The sequence below is a fragment of the Leopardus geoffroyi genome, chromosome D1 (assembly GCF_018350155.1).
Source record: "Leopardus geoffroyi isolate Oge1 chromosome D1, O.geoffroyi_Oge1_pat1.0, whole genome shotgun sequence".
Classification (NCBI taxonomy): domain Eukaryota; kingdom Metazoa; phylum Chordata; class Mammalia; order Carnivora; family Felidae; genus Leopardus; species Leopardus geoffroyi.
The window spans coordinates 115,702,341-115,719,295 of NC_059329.1; the positions used below are offsets into that span (position 1 = coordinate 115,702,341).

General features: G+C 56.6%; 3 protein-coding genes and 1 long non-coding RNA gene across 5 annotated transcripts; 2 read left to right on the plus strand and 2 right to left on the minus strand.

Moving 5' to 3' along the window:
• The first annotated feature begins 47 nt into the window (after window positions 1-47).
• Window positions 48-4,340, plus strand: BET1L (Bet1 golgi vesicular membrane trafficking protein like). 2 transcript variants are annotated; one of them, XM_045486541.1, is made up of 5 exons: window positions 85-227; window positions 1,352-1,443; window positions 1,723-1,779; window positions 1,924-2,023; window positions 2,477-4,340. In XM_045486541.1, the coding sequence occupies exons 1-5, from the start codon at window positions 209-211 to the stop codon at window positions 2,497-2,499; spliced, it is 291 nt and encodes a 96-aa protein (XP_045342497.1). In that variant the 5' UTR covers window positions 85-208; the 3' UTR covers window positions 2,500-4,340. The 2 variants fall into 2 exon arrangements, with proteins under 2 accessions (XP_045342496.1, XP_045342497.1); XM_045486540.1 differs by having other exon boundaries at window positions 48-227; window positions 1,924-4,340.
• A 1,204-nt stretch (window positions 4,341-5,544) lies between these two features.
• Window positions 5,545-9,406, minus strand: ODF3 (outer dense fiber of sperm tails 3). Its single transcript, XM_045486539.1, has 7 exons — window positions 9,275-9,406; window positions 8,757-8,873; window positions 8,158-8,358; window positions 7,711-7,812; window positions 7,411-7,532; window positions 6,482-6,622; window positions 5,545-5,885 (listed from the first exon to the last, which is right to left on the minus strand). Exons 2-7 carry the CDS (start codon window positions 8,863-8,865, stop codon window positions 5,796-5,798), a joined length of 765 nt encoding a protein of 254 aa, XP_045342495.1. The 5' UTR covers window positions 8,866-8,873; window positions 9,275-9,406; the 3' UTR covers window positions 5,545-5,795.
• A 140-nt stretch (window positions 9,407-9,546) lies between these two features.
• Window positions 9,547-16,108, plus strand: LOC123602182. The gene is made up of 2 exons (XR_006714411.1): window positions 9,547-9,601; window positions 15,490-16,108. It is a non-coding gene; the product is annotated as an uncharacterized LOC123602182 (long non-coding RNA).
• On the minus strand, window positions 9,613-14,961 carry SCGB1C1 (secretoglobin family 1C member 1). The gene is made up of 2 exons (XM_045486542.1): window positions 11,841-14,961; window positions 9,613-11,221 (listed from the first exon to the last, which is right to left on the minus strand). Exons 1-2 carry the CDS (start codon window positions 11,893-11,895, stop codon window positions 10,911-10,913), a joined length of 366 nt encoding a protein of 121 aa, XP_045342498.1. The 5' UTR covers window positions 11,896-14,961; the 3' UTR covers window positions 9,613-10,910.
• Window positions 16,109-16,955: the final 847 nt, after the last annotated feature.

Here is a 16,955-nt window from a genome sequence, read left to right on the forward strand (position 1 = left end):
ACGGCCCGTCCCCTCCCCTTGTCCGGCGGCGGAACAGACCTCAGGCGGGTTCGGCTCCCATCACGTCACCCCGGCGGCCGGACCTCGGCCGGAAGTCGGCGTGCCCGGGCGGAAGGGGCAGGGCCGCAGGGCCCTTCCCGCTGCTGCGCCACGTCCGCGGAGGTTGGGGCCGTGCCGTTGACGGAGACCCCGGCCGGGGCCGGGAGCGATGGCTGACTGGGCGCGGGGTGAGCGCGGGGGAGCGAGCCGGATGGCGGCGCGGCCGGCCGTGGACGATGCGGCTGCCCGCTGGAGCCGCCTCCGCCCGCCCCTGCCCCGCTGAGTGGCCGCGGCGGGGAGAACTGCCGGCGGGCGGAGCCAGGCTGCGCGCGGGGCGAGGGGTCTCTGGGGCCCTGCAGGTGCTCCTGACCCTGCGAGGTCGTTCTGCCTGGGGCCTCTGGCGGGCCACGGGCCACAGGTCCCGGAAGCTGGCGTGGGAGAGGAGGCTTTTGCGTGGTGGGGTGGCCTAGGCTGGCCCGTTTGCCCTCGGGGAAGTCCCTGTTCTCATCTGGGATTGGGATGCTGATGGCCTGTGTCGCTGGGCTCTTGTAACTGTTAAGGGGTTAACGAACATGAAGTGGTTGGCAGGACGTTAACAGCCTTTTTTGGGGGGTTTGTATTCATCAGTGATTCCTAAGGCTGTGCCTCGGTGGCATATTAAGGCATCCTGGCCGCCGCAAAATTGCACTCCGAACTTGGGGGGAGATGGTTCCCACCCACCTGATGTGACAAATTCAGCATCACTAGTCATGGGTCAGGGCGTCCTGTAAGGTGTGGGGTGTAGAGGTGAGCAGACCTAGGGCCTGCACTCAGGATCGACCTCAGCCCCCACTTTTGGGTGTTGGGAGCTTTGCGAATTTGTTTCCTCTTTGGTCACTTGTCGTCTCTTCAGAACCCAGTTCATGGGCCATCCCTGCCAGGGCCTTTCTGCTTCCCTCCTGGGTGCTCTTCCTGCCAGAAATAACTATCCTATGTATCCTTATGATGCCATCTGTGGAGGGATCGTGCAGGTTCTGTGACAATATCAGAAAGTGCTAGTAGGACTGTACCCCTTTGGGGTGCCTAGATATGTTTACAGGACAGGTGCTCACACGCACTATCCTTTACACAGCCCGTCATATGTGACGTCCATGCACTGGATCCCGGGTTAGGGTTGGGCCCGCTCAACAGATGTGAGCTCAGTCCTCTGAGACTTCCAGCATGGCTGGGTGGGATTGGAGTGAGAGCCCGGAGGCCACAAAGGGCTGACGTGCAGGGGTCAAGGGCAGTGCTCACAGGTGGATGCTCCCCCTCAGACTCTCCCTTCTCGCAGCTCAGAACCCCGCCGCTGTGGAGGAGATTCTAGACCGGGAGAATAAGCGGATGGCCGACAACTTGGCTTCCAAGGTCACCAGGCTCAAATCGGTCAGTGGTGGTCATCCCTTCACCTCCACCTAGCACCCTGGAGTGGGGACCAGAGGGAGGGTAGAGGCTGGGAAGGGTTTCACGTAGTTCCCATCTTCCTCGTCTCCTCCATGGCAGCATTCATCCGTGTGAGGTCCAGGTGACACCTGAATCCTGACCTCTGCTGGTGGTACCGTGTCTGGCAGAGTCGTTGGCAGGGTCTGCTGGTCTTACGGGGGGTCAGGCGCCATCCAGTGTCCCTTCTCTGGCCTGACCTTGCCCCCTCTGTGTCCTGACCAGCTGGCCCTGGACATCGATAGGGACGCAGAAGACCAGAACCGGTACCTGGACAGCATGGTAAGGGTCTGCAGTGTGCGCGGGCATCGCGGTCAGCTCTGCCCCACACCGCCTGCTGTGCAGGCTCCCAGCGTGCCTGCAGCACCTGCGTGTCGGTCGTGGAGATGCCCCCCCTGTGTGACTGTGCTGGGATTCCTCCCTCAGGACTCGGATTTCACAAGCATGACAGGCCTGCTCACAGGGAGTGTGAAGCGCTTTTCCACAATGGCGAGGTCTGGGCGAGACAACCGGAAGCTTCTATGTGGTATGGCCGCAGGCCTGATCGTGGCCTTCTTCATCCTCTCGTATCTCCTGTCAAGGGCAAGGACATGAGCCACTAGGAACTGGCTTCTGTGAGTGCCCGGGGCAACCAGGGTCTCCCCCTGCCTGGTGTCCTGGGCTCCAGAAGACCTACGTACAAAATACTCCTTTGAAACGATGCTCGTGGCTTGGGAATCTTTTTCCTGTGTGACTGGGAGTTCGTGGCTTCCTCTGACCCCGTCAGCTCATGTTGGCCGGTCCCATGTGTGTGAGGGTCTCTTTCCCTTGGAGAAACCAAGGCCCAGCTCTCTGTACTATTCCGGGTGTTAGAGGCTCTGGCAGAGCAGGTCTGACCTGAGCAGCTGGGAATCCTGGACATGGCTACCTGTGGCTAGCAGCCTTCCCCTGTTCCTTGGGGCTTTGGCGTTTTAAGGCTCTGTCCCATCCTTGTCTCTGGGTCAGGCCACATCTGAGATCTGAGGTGCCTGGAGCTGACACAGGAAGGGGGTGTGGCTGTGAACTTTGAGCACCATTTCTACTCAGAGATGGCAGATACTCTTGGCTAGGGCTGCTGGGCATGGGTAGATCACTGTTGAGGGTTCCGCCCTGAGGCCTTGCCTGCCCTCTGGACCCTCGGGAAAGGGCAAGGGGTCGTGGATGAAGGAGTGGACTGCAACCTTGGCTGGAGGCCCTGGGCCCTCCCAGTCCTTCTGGATCTCACAGTCTTGTATCCAGGAGAAGAAACTCCCCATTTTCTCAGGATTCGAGAGCTACGCAACACCAAAGGTGTATTTCCGCGAGACCAGACCTTTAGAAGCAGTTCTGTCTGGCATTTCAGAGTCAGGCAGTGTGTGTGTTGAGGGGGGCACCTTCTGTGGGTCAGGACAGGAGGCTTCCCTACAAGGACTCTCTTCGTAGGACCTATGGGTCGCTTCTGGAGTGTCAGCAGGCAGCTTCCCATCCACCAAGCGAGGCCCTTTGACAGTGAGTACCACCTTACTGTGGGGACGCTTAGTTATTCTCGCATCCCTCTGCAGACTGCCCTCCATGCCCACCCACCGTTTGTTCCCTGGGCCCTCACGGCCCACTTGGCCAGCCCCTCACACAAACCGAACCACAGGCCCAGCTGGACCAGCGGCATCTCACCCGCTGGTGAGATGTGGTGAGGTGCCGGCACCCTTGCTTGTGCACAAATACATGTAAGAAACGATTCATTGGCTCTGTGTCCTTCCCCGTCTTCTGTCATCCCAGTTACTCCCCTTACTCCTTGAAGACTGTTGGCACCCTGTCCACCTCCTTGCCCGGGTCACACACATTGACCACACGTCAACTCTCTTGGCCCTACCTTGCTCTGGTCTCCAGCCCTGGGCACTGCCCCTGTGGCACTGATGCCTGCCTCCCCTTCCAGCAGGATTGGCCCGTATCCTCATATGGTCATTCCATTGTACCTGCTGGCCCTCTCAGCCTCCTGGAGGAGGAGGATCCCACCTTCCTACTTCTGAACGTTCTGTTCTGACTGCCTCTGCTCCTCCAGATGCTAGTTTCTCATCCAGTGAGGTCGGCTTACATGCCTCCGTGTCTCTGGGACTTCACTGTTTCCCCTTACTCCCTGGCATTCTCAGGCTCCCGTGGTCCTGCCTCCCTTCCCAGTCGCCACACTCTATGGCTTTGACTTAGTCCTCTGCTCATCTCACCTTAAATCTTGCCACGGGGGGCGTGCCCACTGGCCACTGTGCTAGCAGCTGCTGAGGGCATTGCAGACACACCCTCACCCTGCATCCCCCATCTGCCTGGGTTTGTGGTGCTGACTTCACTTTCTGAGAACATGCTCCATTGTGGGAGCCACACCACACTAAGCGAGCTGTGCCTGCTCGTCCTGCCATGGCAGGCTAGTTTCCGTTCTGCACTTGGGTGGTCTTGCTGAGTGTTTTCTGCTGTCTCCCTGAGACCTCCAGCTGTAACGTTCTCTCCTAAAGTTTCCATCTCTGCTTCCAGCTATTTTGGGGTCTGGGTTTTAGTTCCTTTCTGATTGACCTTTTGGTCTCTCATTCTCGTTGCATTGGGATGGATTCCGTGAGGGGGGCCTGGCAATTCTGCCAACCTGTCAGAGGCTTCACCCTCTTCCTGCTCAGCCTTGTGCACTCAGCACCTACTTTTGCGCATAGGCGGGGTTTGCTGATGTTGGTGCCTGAGACTAGTAACCCAAGAAGGACCCGGGGACCCAGTCTGTGCCAAGGTAGCTGCCAGGCTCTATCCCTCAATTCAAGGACAAGGCATTTACCAATAAAAATTTGGAATAAACAGTTTCATGGTGAAGTAAACACTGTCTTTGGTGTCCTCATTTCTTTGGGTGCTTGAGAGTTTCATCTGGAACTGACTCGGTCCACAGACAGGCCATGGACACTGCTGGTCCAGACCCCACTTCTTCCCTCTCTGGTTCTGCCTTGTCCCTGCACCCTCCCTCCCTCCTCACTTGGCCCCCGCCGCCCTAGGCAGGTGGTCACAGGCTTACCACTTTCTCTGCCAAGTTTCTGTAACTCAGATAGGGTGATGATAGTATTACTCCCAAGGGTTAGACGAATAAATGTGAGGTGCTCAGAACACCGAACCTGACGTGGTTCCTGCTGGGCCAGGGTCAGCAGCCATATTGTGCCCTGTGTGGCTATGGCTGGCAGGCTCACGGGGACAGCAGGCAGGACCACCCATCTTGAGGTCCTCCGCGACCTCCCCAAGGTCAAGGTGAAATCCAGACTCCATTCCTCAAGGCCTGGCCTTAGACTCCAGGCAGCCTCTAGAAATGCCTGTTTTGGGCCTCACTCGGATACCCCCTTCCTGGTCCTTGTCCTCTTGTGCTTCCTGTGTTGCCTTTGCTGCATAACAGATCACCTTAAAACTGAGTCACTTACAGTAATTTTTGCCTTTGGATCACTGTGGTTGGAATTTGAGACCCGCATGGTGGGGACAGCTCTCTGCCTAGAACATTAAGGCTTCAGCTGGGAGACCCGAGGCCAGGGCTGCTGTCGCCTGAAGGCTTGCTCACATCCCCGCTGGTTGATGCTGGTGTGAGCTTGCGGTCCAGCTGTGCTGGCTGCCTGGATGTTGATGTGGCTACACCACGTGTTGGGGGCACACCATGGTGTGAAGTGAGCGAAGCGAGGGGGATACACAGGCAGAAGCTGTTTCCTCTCTATGTCATGGCCTGGCGTCAGGAGTCACAATGTCACTGTATTCAGGGTGGTCACAGGCCCTAGTCCAGATTCAAGGTGGGGACCCAGATCTCATGGGTGACAGGGAGTCATGCAGGCAGAAGACCACATAGGAGGGGATAGGTGCTTGTGTGACCATCCCTGGAGCGTACGACGAAATGCGAGGTGAAGGGCCCGAGGCAGAATTAGGAGGGTGGGCGCCCGAGGGTCCCAAGCCCTCCTCTCTGCTCAGACCCCAAGCCCTGGAAGCCAGGGTAGGACCCAACAGCCTATGTTGGGGGGGGAGGGGCGGCTTTCTGAAAAAGCTTGATTCTACTGCCAAGACAAACCCATTACTAATGGGATCTGTGGTTTATTAAACATGTGGGCACAGCAGGAAACGAGATTAGCAAATGGGAAAGCAGCGTAGAAAAAATAACTGGTCACAACTGTCCAAACAGTTATGCTCTGCCCTACAGGGCCAGGCTGGCCACAGCCCAGCTTGGGGAGGAGGCGACCCTAGCCCACGGCCCAGATGTGGGAACATGATGTGCAGAGGCTGTGGGTGATGGGGTGCGGTGGGGGCCAGGGCTATTCCACATCCACCACGAGGGGCATCATGTAGTCAGAATGTTTGATGCCGAAGGTGACGATGGGGGCGCAGGGCTTGGTCACTGTCACCTGGGGAGGAGAGGCTGTGAGAGGCTCTGGCACCCCTGCCCCTGCCTGACAGGTTCTGCCCTCCCTGGGGCTAGAGCTGCTGACAGTGGCTTCACTGTCCTTCCTGAGCCCTGGGCCAAGGTGACCAGCGCCAAAGCCACACTACTGGGTTTGGTGAGTGTTCTGCACACTAACTGTCACTGGTGTCTAGGGAGGCAGGACCTGCCAGCTGGGGAAATGGTATGTCAGGAAAGCCTAGCATTCTAGGGATGCATGGACACTGTGCCCCCCACAGGCTCACAGGCCCTTCCCCCCCACACCCACTCTGGGCTTGCTCCCCAACTACTCTGGCCTGTGCCTCCCCCTGCAACCGGGCTGTGCCCCTGCTGACTTCACACCCCCGAGATGTATCCCCCAACAACTCAACCACACAGGTTGGCCTGTGTTCCCGGCTTCCCAGGCTGTGCCCCATCACCCCCTCTGAGTGGTGCCCCTTCTCCCCCCCACTGGGTTGTGACCATCCCTATGCTCTCTGGGCCATGTCACCATCCCCACTCCCTCCTCACTGTAACTCCCCACCCCTCACGCCACCCCTCTGGGCCCTGCTCTTCCTGGACCTTCTCAGGGCTGTGGGCTCCTGGTCCTGGCTTGAGGGTCTTGTCTCCTGGGGGCTCCACCCGGGCTGCCATGGTGTATTGTGGAGCCTTGAACTTCGTCACCTGCACATCCGTCTGGCGGTAGGCTGCAGGACCTGGGGTCTGGAAGGTGAAAGAGGCTCAGACAGGCTTGGCCTGCCAGGGCACGTGACCCCAAAGGGTAGGCGGCCAGCATCGGACAGTGCGTTTCAAGCCTTGAGTCACTGTGTGTCTGTGTGTCCAGGGGTCCCTTCTGTCTCCAGACAACAGTCACACTGTGGGATGACCTTCTCTGTGTGGGACATTACTCCTCTACTGAAGCCTCACCAAGGCGATGACACCTCAGTGTGTCAGTCCCAGGCTTGTCCCTTTGGTGTGTGCAGGAGAGGCCCCTTTGCAGCTGGGATTCTGTCCTGTGGGATTTGATGGCCGTGGGCTGGACTGGCGGGGTCAGCAGTGCTGTGAAACCACTTTGGAAGTCTCCCCAGGCTCCTCAACCTCCTGAACACATGGCCACCTCAGGGCCTTTGCACTGGCTGTTTCTACAGCTGGAACCCTCCTCCCCCAAATATCTCACATTTTACTCCTCTCCTTATTTTCCTGCATGCCACCTTATCGAAGGCTGCTCCCACCCTCCCTGCAGCACTCCATAAATCCCTTCCTTGCTCCACTCCCCTGGCACTGTTGCTATCTCCGTCCTTGTCCATTGTCTGCCCTTCCTCACCCCAGGAATGTAACCTGGGGGTGCAGGGGACAGGGCGGTGCCATGCATGTGGCAGACACCGGAGGGTGAAGAGCTGATAGGTTTCACTCTGATGGGACTGGGTTCTGGGGAGGAAGGGCCAGATGGACTGTCTCTGGGGGATGAACAGTGCTGTGCCCTGGGGCGGGGTGGGGGGGGGGACCCTTGCCTTGTGAAGGTCGTCACTGAAGGTGCCCAGCTTGCTGCGGCCTTTGATGGAGAAGGAGGGTTGGGACGCCTTGCCAACGGTGTGGGGCCCCATGACCACAGGCAGCATGTAGGCGGCAGGGCCTGTGGGGCGCACAGGCAGTGAGTCTCAGGTTGGACAGAATCCCGCATGCAGAGTCTCAGCTCCTTTCCTAAAGTTTGCCACTTCTAGGAGTGCAGCCATCAAGTTACCGTGTCTCATCTCCCCCACCCCCCGGGTCCCCACCCTGCTTGGATGTTGGCTATCAGGGCTGGTGCACACCTGGGGTGCTGTCCACTCGGAAGGTCTTGGTTCGGGCAGAAATGGAGTGGCTGGGTGCTGAGTCAAACACGTGCTTGGCCGATTTCTCTGGAAAGTAGTCACCTGGCTCGGGAGAAGAGCGGAGGGTGTGCTGGGAGGGGATGGTGACCGAGATTGGTTAGGGGTATCCCGGAGTTGCAGGAGAGGGCGGGACAGGTGCAGCTTTGGAGGGGGAAGGGCAGAGTCTGGTGTGGGCCTGGTGTGGGGACGTAGGGCAAGAAAAGCCCAAGTTAGAACTGGGCTTGAGGGTCTCCGAAGCTGCTTTGGGCCTGATGGTGTCCCTCGAGGGGAAAAAGAGGGGACAGGAGAGCCAGGATGCCTGTGCTCCTTCACACCTTCACCTGGACAGGACGTGCAGTGGCCACCAGCAGGGTTGGGCAGGTCTGCGGCTGGGCCAGGCTTACTTACCGGGGCCAGGGGTCATGATGGTCTTGGTACAGTAGCGCCCCAGGATGGAGTAGGCAGGGCCAAGGTCCTTGCCAGTCCTCAGTATCTTGGGGTTCACGCTGTAGCGGGGCCCTGGGGAGCAGTTCTCTGCCAGGAGCATGGGGGCCCCACGGAAACTGTAGGCTGGTGCACGCAGCTTGGTGGGTGTGTGCTTCACAAAGCCTGTGGGGCAGGGGTTCTGAGCAGCCCGGAGTAAGATGCCATCCTTCTCCCCACCCTATTGACCCCAGAGGGGTTGATGGGCTGGGAGTCAGGGATGAGCCCCCAGCCTTCCCAGTGCCCTCCCTGCTCTGCGCCTCTCCAGGCCCACCCCCTGCCCCCACTCAGACCCTCCTTAGGCCCACCTCAAACTTTCCCTAGACCCTCCCCAGACCCACCCCAGGCCCACCCGTGCCCTCCCCAGACCCTCGTCAGACCTCCCTGACCCTCCCAGAACCTCCCCAGACCCGCCCCATGCCCTCCCAGACCCTCTCCAGACCCTCTCCAGGCCCATCCCAAGCCCACCTCAGAGCTGGCTTCTGCCCCTACCCCAGTCCCATCCCAGCCTCCCAGGCTCTTACCCGTGGTGGGTGGAATCAAGTACTTGGGTCCTGGGCTGCTGTAGAGGGCCATGATGGGCCCCCGGGGGCGATGGGGCCTCCAGGTGCCCACCCATACTTCCTCTGCCATGGCTGGCTCTGTCCATGGATGGAAGGGTGGCCAGGTGCTGGGAAGTCCCAACTCCCCACCCTATCCCTGTCTTGTCCCCACCGGTGGGCAGAACTGCAGGCCACAGCCTCCTCAGTAAGGTCTTGAGCTGGGGTCTACACAGAGGTTGTGCCTGGAGCAGTGGGCTTGCTCTGCCCTCACCAGCCTCCAAGAGGAGGAGCATTAGACCCTCATGCACAAGCTGGGAAGGGCTGTCTCCTCCAGCCTCCCTGACCACCCTTCCCTGGCTCTGCAGGGGCTCTGGGTAGGTTCCTCCCATTCAGGGGATGCTGGGCGCCACGGGGCAGGGAGTGGCGGGCAAAGGTGGAAAACTTCTTGGCTGAGGCTGTGCTGTGGGGCAGGGAGAGGGCCGCTCCAGCGGGGCCCTTACCTCTTCAGTCCAGGAGCTGCACTCAGAGCAACCTATGGACCGGGCCTCCTTGGAGGTCGTCCCGTCGCACCGGCCTCGATGCCAGGCAGTTCCCAAAAAAGGGGCATGGAAAGGAAGGCCTTTCCCTCTCTCTCCTCTTCCCAGGGGGCTTGGAGAATTGGGTGGGGGTGGGGAGAGATCCTGGCCCCTGAGCTCTAGAATGCAGCTCTGTGGGACAGCAGGTTCTAGATCACTCTCTGTATGATGAAGACAATGGCCTCTGCCCAGGGGACCCCCACCCTCACCAGGCATGGCTCAGGTCAGGACTTGGCTCTGCTCCTCACTATGGTGGGTAGGGCAGAGGCTTGGAGGGTGGGAAAAGGGACAGTGAGGTTCTGTACTGGAGGGTGAGGCCACAGGACCCAGAGCTGGAGTGGCCAGAGAGCAAAGGTTGTGAGGGGCAGAGATGAACCTAGTCAGCCTTGCTTCCAGTGAAGACCACTGATCTGGGGAAACTGAGGCACAAGAAGGCTCCAGCAGTTGGGATCCTGGGTGAGGGTAGGGTCAGCGCTGGTTGTGGAGTTTGGGGGGTGGCGCTGAGCTGCTGCCCTTCTGTGGAACCTTTCCAGACCCTGCTCTCCCTCCTGTGCCACTGCTGGCCATGCCCACCCCTCGACCACGGGTGTCCTCAAGACCAGGTGCACTTTCTTCTCCACTTTGTCAAGGTTCCTCGTGGGGATAGGGCTCGGGTCTGCACGTCTTCCAGACAGACTCTTTCTTGGGTGACTTTAGGGGGAATGCTTTCAACCCCTGGACCTGTGCCAGGTGTATATTTGGGATATTTATTGTCTGGGAATGACAGTCTTCAGACGCAGAACGCCCCCAGCCTGACCTCCCAGTTCTAGCCACATCGTCGGCCTGGGGCTCTTTGCCCTGCCTCCTCTGACGCACTGGTCCTGCACCCCGCGGCTGCCTCTGTAGCCCTTCCTGCGTCCACTCCCCTGCCTGTCCGTCTTGCTCCGTCTGCCTACATGGGGGTCTGGTGGGTCTGCCCTCTGTGTGGGGCTACTTCTACGGGCACGCTCTGCGGATGTGACCCTGTGTCTGTGAATCCGCATATCCATGTGGTTGTGTCCCTGACTGTGGGGGGAGACAGGAGCCAGAGCCAGAGCTGCAGGAGGCTTTATTGATTGAACAGTTTTATGATAAATTTACACGCGGAGAAGTGGTGATGGGGCAGTGTGGCCATTGCTGCTTGTGTAGCTGGTCCTGTGGCTGCTTGGAGACATGACTGGGGTCCACTATGCATCATCTTGACTGCCCAGCACTTGCACCTGGAAGGCAGACAGGTGTGGGCCAAGAGGGCTGGGGGTCCCATACCTGGTGATCGATAACTAGAAAGCCCCGTCCTGTTGGGCGGGTAGGCCCAGGCCAGCCCCTGGAGGACCGTAGGCTCTGGCACACTTCGGCCAGTCCCCTCCTAGCAACGGCGGAAGTGGTGCATACTTGTGTGTGGGTGTGCCGTATGCATGTATGTGCTCTTAGGGGAGGCTGAGGCTGCTCCGGGGGAGTGAGGTCTGGGATGTCCACTTCTGCTGACTGAGGCAGGTCAAGGTGTCTGTGGGGGTGGTGGCTGTATTGGGGTGATAATCAGGAGTCATAGCATTTGGTGGAGGGCTAGTGGGGCAGGGCTATGTGTCCTGCGGGGGCTGCAGGCCTTCAGGGAATGGGGTGACCCCCCCCCCCGCCCCCGCCCCAGCCTTGGTACCAGCAGCTTGACCAGCTCCGCCTTGTGCACAGGCTGTAGGCCATCGATACAGGACTTGAGCTCCGTCAGTGCTGCCTTGGCATCTGCATTGACATCGTACTTGCCAAGAGGTCCCTCATATAGCTCCTCTGGGGACCCCACCAGCAGCGTTTGCAGGAAGTCCATGAAGAAGTCACTGCTGTCATCCCCGATGGCTAGCCCTGTGAGGTGGGGGCAAGGCGACACCAGCACAAGAGAATGCCATTCCAGCCCAGCCCAGACCTCCCAGCACTCCAGCCTCGGCGGCGTCCAGACCTTCTGCATCAATGCCCACCTCTCTTGCCCCAGGTGTGCCCCATGGTCACCCTGCCTCACCTCCCCCAGGTCTTACTCCACAATACCCCCTAACTCTACCTGGCCACAGACCCCTCCTGTCACCCCTAGCCTCGGCAGTGTCTCCCACTCTGGGGTTCCCTGGCATTACTAGGGAAGGCATTACTGGGGGTCCCTGGCAAGACCCTAATGTGGCTGGAATTCACCCTCTGAGTGAGGTTGGCTGACCTGGGGCTTGGAGGGTTGGGGTCAGGCTGGGCTGGGTTGGTGACATTGGGCTTGGCGATGCTAGGGCTGGGGCAGAGGTTGGAGCTGGGCTGGGTGGGGACTGGGGTTGGCGGGAGCATCGGGGGCATCTGCCCACATCTGTGTTCTGTGATGGAGGCCGGTCGGGCACCTAGGAAGGCCGCCGCCCATCCTTGTGAGGGGCCTAGTGCCTGGGCTTTAGCCCCCCAGGTTCCTGTCTGCCCCCCACACATGGGCCCTGCTGGAAGCACACAGACTCACCGCAGGAGCAGAGCAGGGTGAGGGCCACCAGCAGGAGGGTGCTGCTCCCCTTCATGGCAGATAGCAGAGCTCCCTCAGGAGCTGCCTCTGCAGGCTTTATGCCCCACAGGCGGCACCTGGCCTGGGGGCGGGCCCAACCTGCCCGTCAAGACCTTGGCAGTGAGAGCACAAGTTGGACAGCCAGGGGTGTGTCCTCACCCTGGGCCCCCATGGGTGTCAAGGAGCAACAGGCTTGGGGTGCTGTGTGAGGGGCAGTCGGCTTGTGGTTGAGTTGAGTGGACGTGGGAGAAAGTCAGATGTGAGGTCGCTGAGGAAGAACAGTGGGGACTGGGGCATCACGGGCCTCCGGCCATGCCTGGCTTGCGGCTGAGGGTGACCGGTTCTGGGGTTGGGCTCAAGCCTTTCTTTTTGGCTGGGAATCCCTGCTCTGCTCAACATGCCTCAACATGCCACTGGGGCAGGGGTAGGGGACTTCCTGGGCCTGAGAGTCTGGGTAGTGGGAGATGGGCCCAGGGCTGCAGGAGGCCCGAGTGGATAGCAGGGTCCAGGGGGTGGAGGTCACCTCAGAGGGACTGAGGCGAGAGGAGTCAGGCCACGCCTGGGGACTGGTGGGATTATCCCAACACGGCAGGAAGCGAGGAAGGGTCACCCGAAACATATTTTCCTTCTATGGCAGGTGAGCCCCGGGAAGTGTAGGATTTGGGGGAGATGGTTCTATGTTAGAATGGAGATAGGAGGCTGAGACACCTGGGTGGCCAACCAAACGGGCCCAGGAGCAGCTAGCTATTCCTGTGTGGGGCCTGGCCCCTCTCTCCTGTCCCCTGCTGCCACCTGGTGGTGACTGATGGCATCCTGCTGGACTGGCATGCTCACCCTCAGGGTGCCCATGAGGACTCCTCAGGGGTTTAGCCCCTGGCCAGCCCTGGGCGCTCCTCATTCAGACTTTGGAGGGAGGTGTGGGGGAGGCTTGATTACCATGGTGACTTTGTCGCCCTGTCCCTCACTCACCTCCACCTGGTCCTGAGTCTGTCACAGACACCAGACCCTTGTCCTGTGTCCTCCTGAACACAGCTTCTCAGCCACGCAGGTGACTGCAATTCTCTTTGCTGGCACACAACAAAATCCAGAGATGGTCTAACCTGTTCATACACATAATTCCAAAAATACAGGACAAATAATGTGCACTGAGATCACCTGTAACAAAACAATGTGGCTGCATCAGTGGGACTGCACTCAAGGCAATGTGGAGCCCCGGTCCCCAAAGGCCCCAGGGGTCGTGGCTTCTGGGATGGCCACTTGGCAGCCTAGTGGACACACAATGTGACATTACTTTCAGGAGTACAACATAGTGATTCCACAATACTCTTACTCAGAGCTCCCATCTGTCCCGTACGAAGTTGTTACCATGTGACCAGCTCTATTCCCTGCGCTGGGCTGTGCCCATCACCATCCTTCACTCACTGGTCTCTGGCTGCCTATTGGGTCACCTGGGTGGATGTTTAAAAGTGCCAGCCCTGGACTTTGACGTAGCTCAGAAGCAGTGTCCCCGGGGGTACCACCTGGGCTTCTGTTGTTCTGAATCCCTCCAGATGATTCTGACCGTCAGGCTGGGCTCTAATGGAGACCAGTCCACCCAGCTTTAATTCCTCTTCTTCTCCATTTTCCTCCCACCTCTCCAGAGTGTTGTCCTGCTGGAGGTGGACTGGGTACCCCTCTGGCTGCATTTGGATCGTGGCTTTTCTTCTTCCACAAACCCCAGCCCCTGGAAGCACAAGCTGTCAGCAGTTGCCCTGCAGCCTTTCCTGGGCAGCGTCGGCGACAGAACCTCCAACCATCTCACAGTTGATGAGGACTTGAGCAGTAGAGTCAGTCTTGCTCATTACCGATCGTGGTGACTTTGCTTGCACATACCTAATCCACCTAGGTTCTAACCCCCTTCTCCTGGCCACCTCACCTTTCCTTCCTTCAGTCAGCCACTGCCGAGCTCATTCCCTGGCCTCCACAACACCCATGGCTATGTTCCTCCATTTCTAGTTCAAGGGCCCTCCCTCTGACTACGTCCTCTGTTCCTCAGCTTGCTGCCTCTGGTGCCCAGCCTGGCTGACCATCACAGTGCACACACACTTCCATGCCCTGGATTCGCGGCACCGCCATTATACCGCACCCCTCCCTTGCTTGCAGCTGTGCTCCCTCCCCTCTCTCCCCTCCCCCTAGTGCTGGGTGACTCCACCTCTCTCCTTCCACCTACCAACTCAGCCAACCTCTTGTCAAGACTTCACCTTGGGTGGGTCCTTGGTGCTGCCCATGGCTTCTAGGTCTCCAGGGTGGGTGTCCTCACATCCTTTGAGATGGCTGCTTATCACACCGCCCCTCTCATCTTACCTTCTGGGCCTTGACTTGTATCTCACTGAGAAACTGAAGAAATCAGAAGAGAAACGACACACAGTCCCGACACTGCATCTACGTCTGCCTTTCTTTGCAGGCATATATCTGTGTGTCTTCATGTCGTATGCAAGGACCTGTCTTCACACACCAATGGCAATGCAACAAAGGCCTCCCCAATGGAGGACTTACTGCCCCTCTCTCTACAAATCAGGGTTTTATCTCTATCACGTCATGCACGTCAGCATTTATTATGCTCTAACATCACCCGATTTCAAGCAAAATACAGCAAAACACAAGTGCCTCCTCTTGACACTGGTGATGGAGGCCTCCCCTGGGCCCTTCAGACTCTCGCTGCTCTGCCGATTCTGGTTCGGTGCCCCAGGAGGCTCCCAGCTTCCGTTTTCTGGTTGGGTTTGGCTAACAATTGGGGGCAAATAGGTTCAGCATCCATTAACATCCTCATTGCAGCAGTGTCTTTATTTGACGGAAAATTATATTTAAAATGTTCAATCAAAAAACTCCACATCTTATTGGTTCATAAGGTGTTTGGTTACAGTTTTCACAGATGTGCAAATGCCAAAATAATACTTGTTAATAATGGAATTCATTATCACAATCTGCATGAGCCTCTATTCTTCTGGTTTTTTATTTTTATTTTATTTTATTAGTGTTTATTTATTTCTGAGACAGAGCACGAGCGGGGGAGGGACAGAGAGAGAGAGGGAGACACAGAATCCGAAGCAGGCTCCAGGCTCTGAGCTGTCAGCATAGAGCCGGACGTGAGGCTCGAACTCACAGACCGTGAGTTCATGACCTGAGCCAAAGTCAGGCGCTTAACCAACTGAGCCACCCAGGCACCCCTGTTCTTCTGGTTTTTTAACATTTATGCGTGCTCTCTGACCTTATGTGTCTTAATGAAAATGCATGGCATTCTGTTCTTGCACGGAAATATTAATGTCTTTAAATATTGAGGGTATTAGATAAATCAGGGAGTCAGACTGTCTGATTCATGATGTTAATGAGCTGGGGCCACAATCCTTCATTTCTTGCCGAAACACTAGGAGCTCATCCTCGTCAAGCATTCTCAGCTGGGCCCCTCCCCTTGATAACTACCCTATCTAAAAATGTATCACCAGTTGCTTATGATGAGCTTCCATTTTGTACAGAATAAAGAGAATAATCTTGAATTTAATGTGTCAGTTGTTAGGGAAGTCACAATTTTACTGCCTCTTTAAGCACACTGCTTGGGTCGGGTGTTTTTCAGGCAAGACATTGTCATGAAAGAAGGCAGGGCTTTGACTAAGATCCTGGTGCAAGTTCATCATTCCAGGCAGCTGCTCCAGACCATTTTTCTCACTGCAGCTGTGCCGTCAGGACTCGCCACACAAAGCTCAGTCTCCAAACTACACCTGTTGGCAATGTTGCTGTGCATGGTTCAAATTGGTTCAGAGCTAACAGTTTTGTCGGCAATGAAGCTATAAACAAATTTCTCATTTTGCATCATCATCGTATTCAAATGACACGTGCATTGTGTCATCCATAACAGTCCATCAGGTCATGATGGAAAATCTTTTGGTAGTTTCATTTATTCTGACTTCTATCACTGAACTTCTATTTCACTAACCAGCTCCTTGATGTGCTGAGAAGTGGTGTCTTTGGAAAGTTGTGCCCAAGCTCTTTCTATGCCACAGACACACCCAATATTTTCAAGCTATGACTTTGGTGCTTCAAGCCTGTGATGCAGTTTTCCATGAACATGTCAGCCTTCATGTATACTTGTTTGGTAACTTGGTACCAAGGTACCACTTTGTCAAGAACCTGAAAAGTACTGGTTTATGTATGTGAAACATTAAAAATCTGGTGCTGCCAGCTTCTCAACTTAATACTCTCCCTCTCAAGGAATTTGGTTTGGAACCAATTTCCTTATGTTTTACCTGTGACTGTGGCTCCAGTGCCGGTAGTCTCATTGCCTCAGCAGCTAGTCTGTCACCACAAGTAGCACACTGCAGTTTCACCCTTTTGCTGTTAATGAACATGGGACCAAGTAAACAAGAGACTGTTCTCCCAAACTCAAAGAACACGAACTCCGCCTTTGTATCTTTGGGATCGCTTTAACTGTCATCATGCGATTCACTCTTCCTGTCCCATTCAGAAAAGCGGCACCTATTCTTGGCAGTGGAAATCTCAGTGGATTGTGCTTTCCTAAGTTGGTGTTAAAGTAGAAATTAAAAAATAGACTTGAATAAAAAGATAATTAGTTTAAGAGAATACAGAGACAAATCATAGACTGGGAGAAAATATTTACAGAGAGATATATCTGATAAAGAATTGTTATCTAAAATATACAAAGAATTCTTAAAACTCCACAGTAAGAAAACAACCTGGTTAAAAATTGGGCAAAAAATCTAAATGGGCATGCCATCAAAGAAGATGTACAGATGGCAGATGAAGAGAAGTTCAACATCATATGTCATTAAGAACATGCAAATTAAAACAATATGAGATGCCCCTACACACCTGTTAGAACAGCCAAAATCTCAAAACATAGACAACACCAAATTCTCTAAGAGCCAGGGTCAGGATCAGGGTTTAGGGTGTGGTGATGTCTTAGGGTGATTATCTGGGCGGTCTTCAAGAAGACAGACCTGGGGTCCTTGGATGCTATATCTGCCAGGGACCCCTTCAGGCAGCCAGTCCAAATTGGATCTGACTGCTCTAGGTCTAAAGTTG

Excerpts from the sequence above, each read along its gene's own strand:
- BET1L (XM_045486540.1), top strand. Across the intron at positions 1,444-1,722 it reads AGGTCACCAGGCTCAAATCG|CTGGCCCTGGACATCGATAG; the intron begins GTCAGTGGTGGT and ends TGTCCTGACCAG. Across the intron at positions 1,780-1,923 it reads ACCGGTACCTGGACAGCATG|GACTCGGATTTCACAAGCAT; the intron begins GTAAGGGTCTGC and ends TTCCTCCCTCAG.
- ODF3 (XM_045486539.1), bottom strand. The coding sequence starts at position 8,865 with ATGGCAGAGGAAGTATGGGTGGGCACCTGGAGGCCCCATCGCCCCCGG. Across the intron at positions 8,359-8,756 it reads CTTGATTCCACCCACCACGG|GCTTTGTGAAGCACACACCC; the intron begins GTAAGAGCCTGG and ends CCTGCCCCACAG. Across the intron at positions 7,533-7,710 it reads CCGAGTGGACAGCACCCCAG|GCCCTGCCGCCTACATGCTG; the intron begins GTGTGCACCAGC and ends TGCGCCCCACAG.
- SCGB1C1 (XM_045486542.1), bottom strand. The coding sequence starts at position 11,895 with ATGAAGGGGAGCAGCACCCTCCTGCTGGTGGCCCTCACCCTGCTCTGC. Across the intron at positions 11,222-11,840 it reads CACCCTGCTCTGCTCCTGCG|GGCTAGCCATCGGGGATGAC; the intron begins GTGAGTCTGTGT and ends CCCACCTCACAG.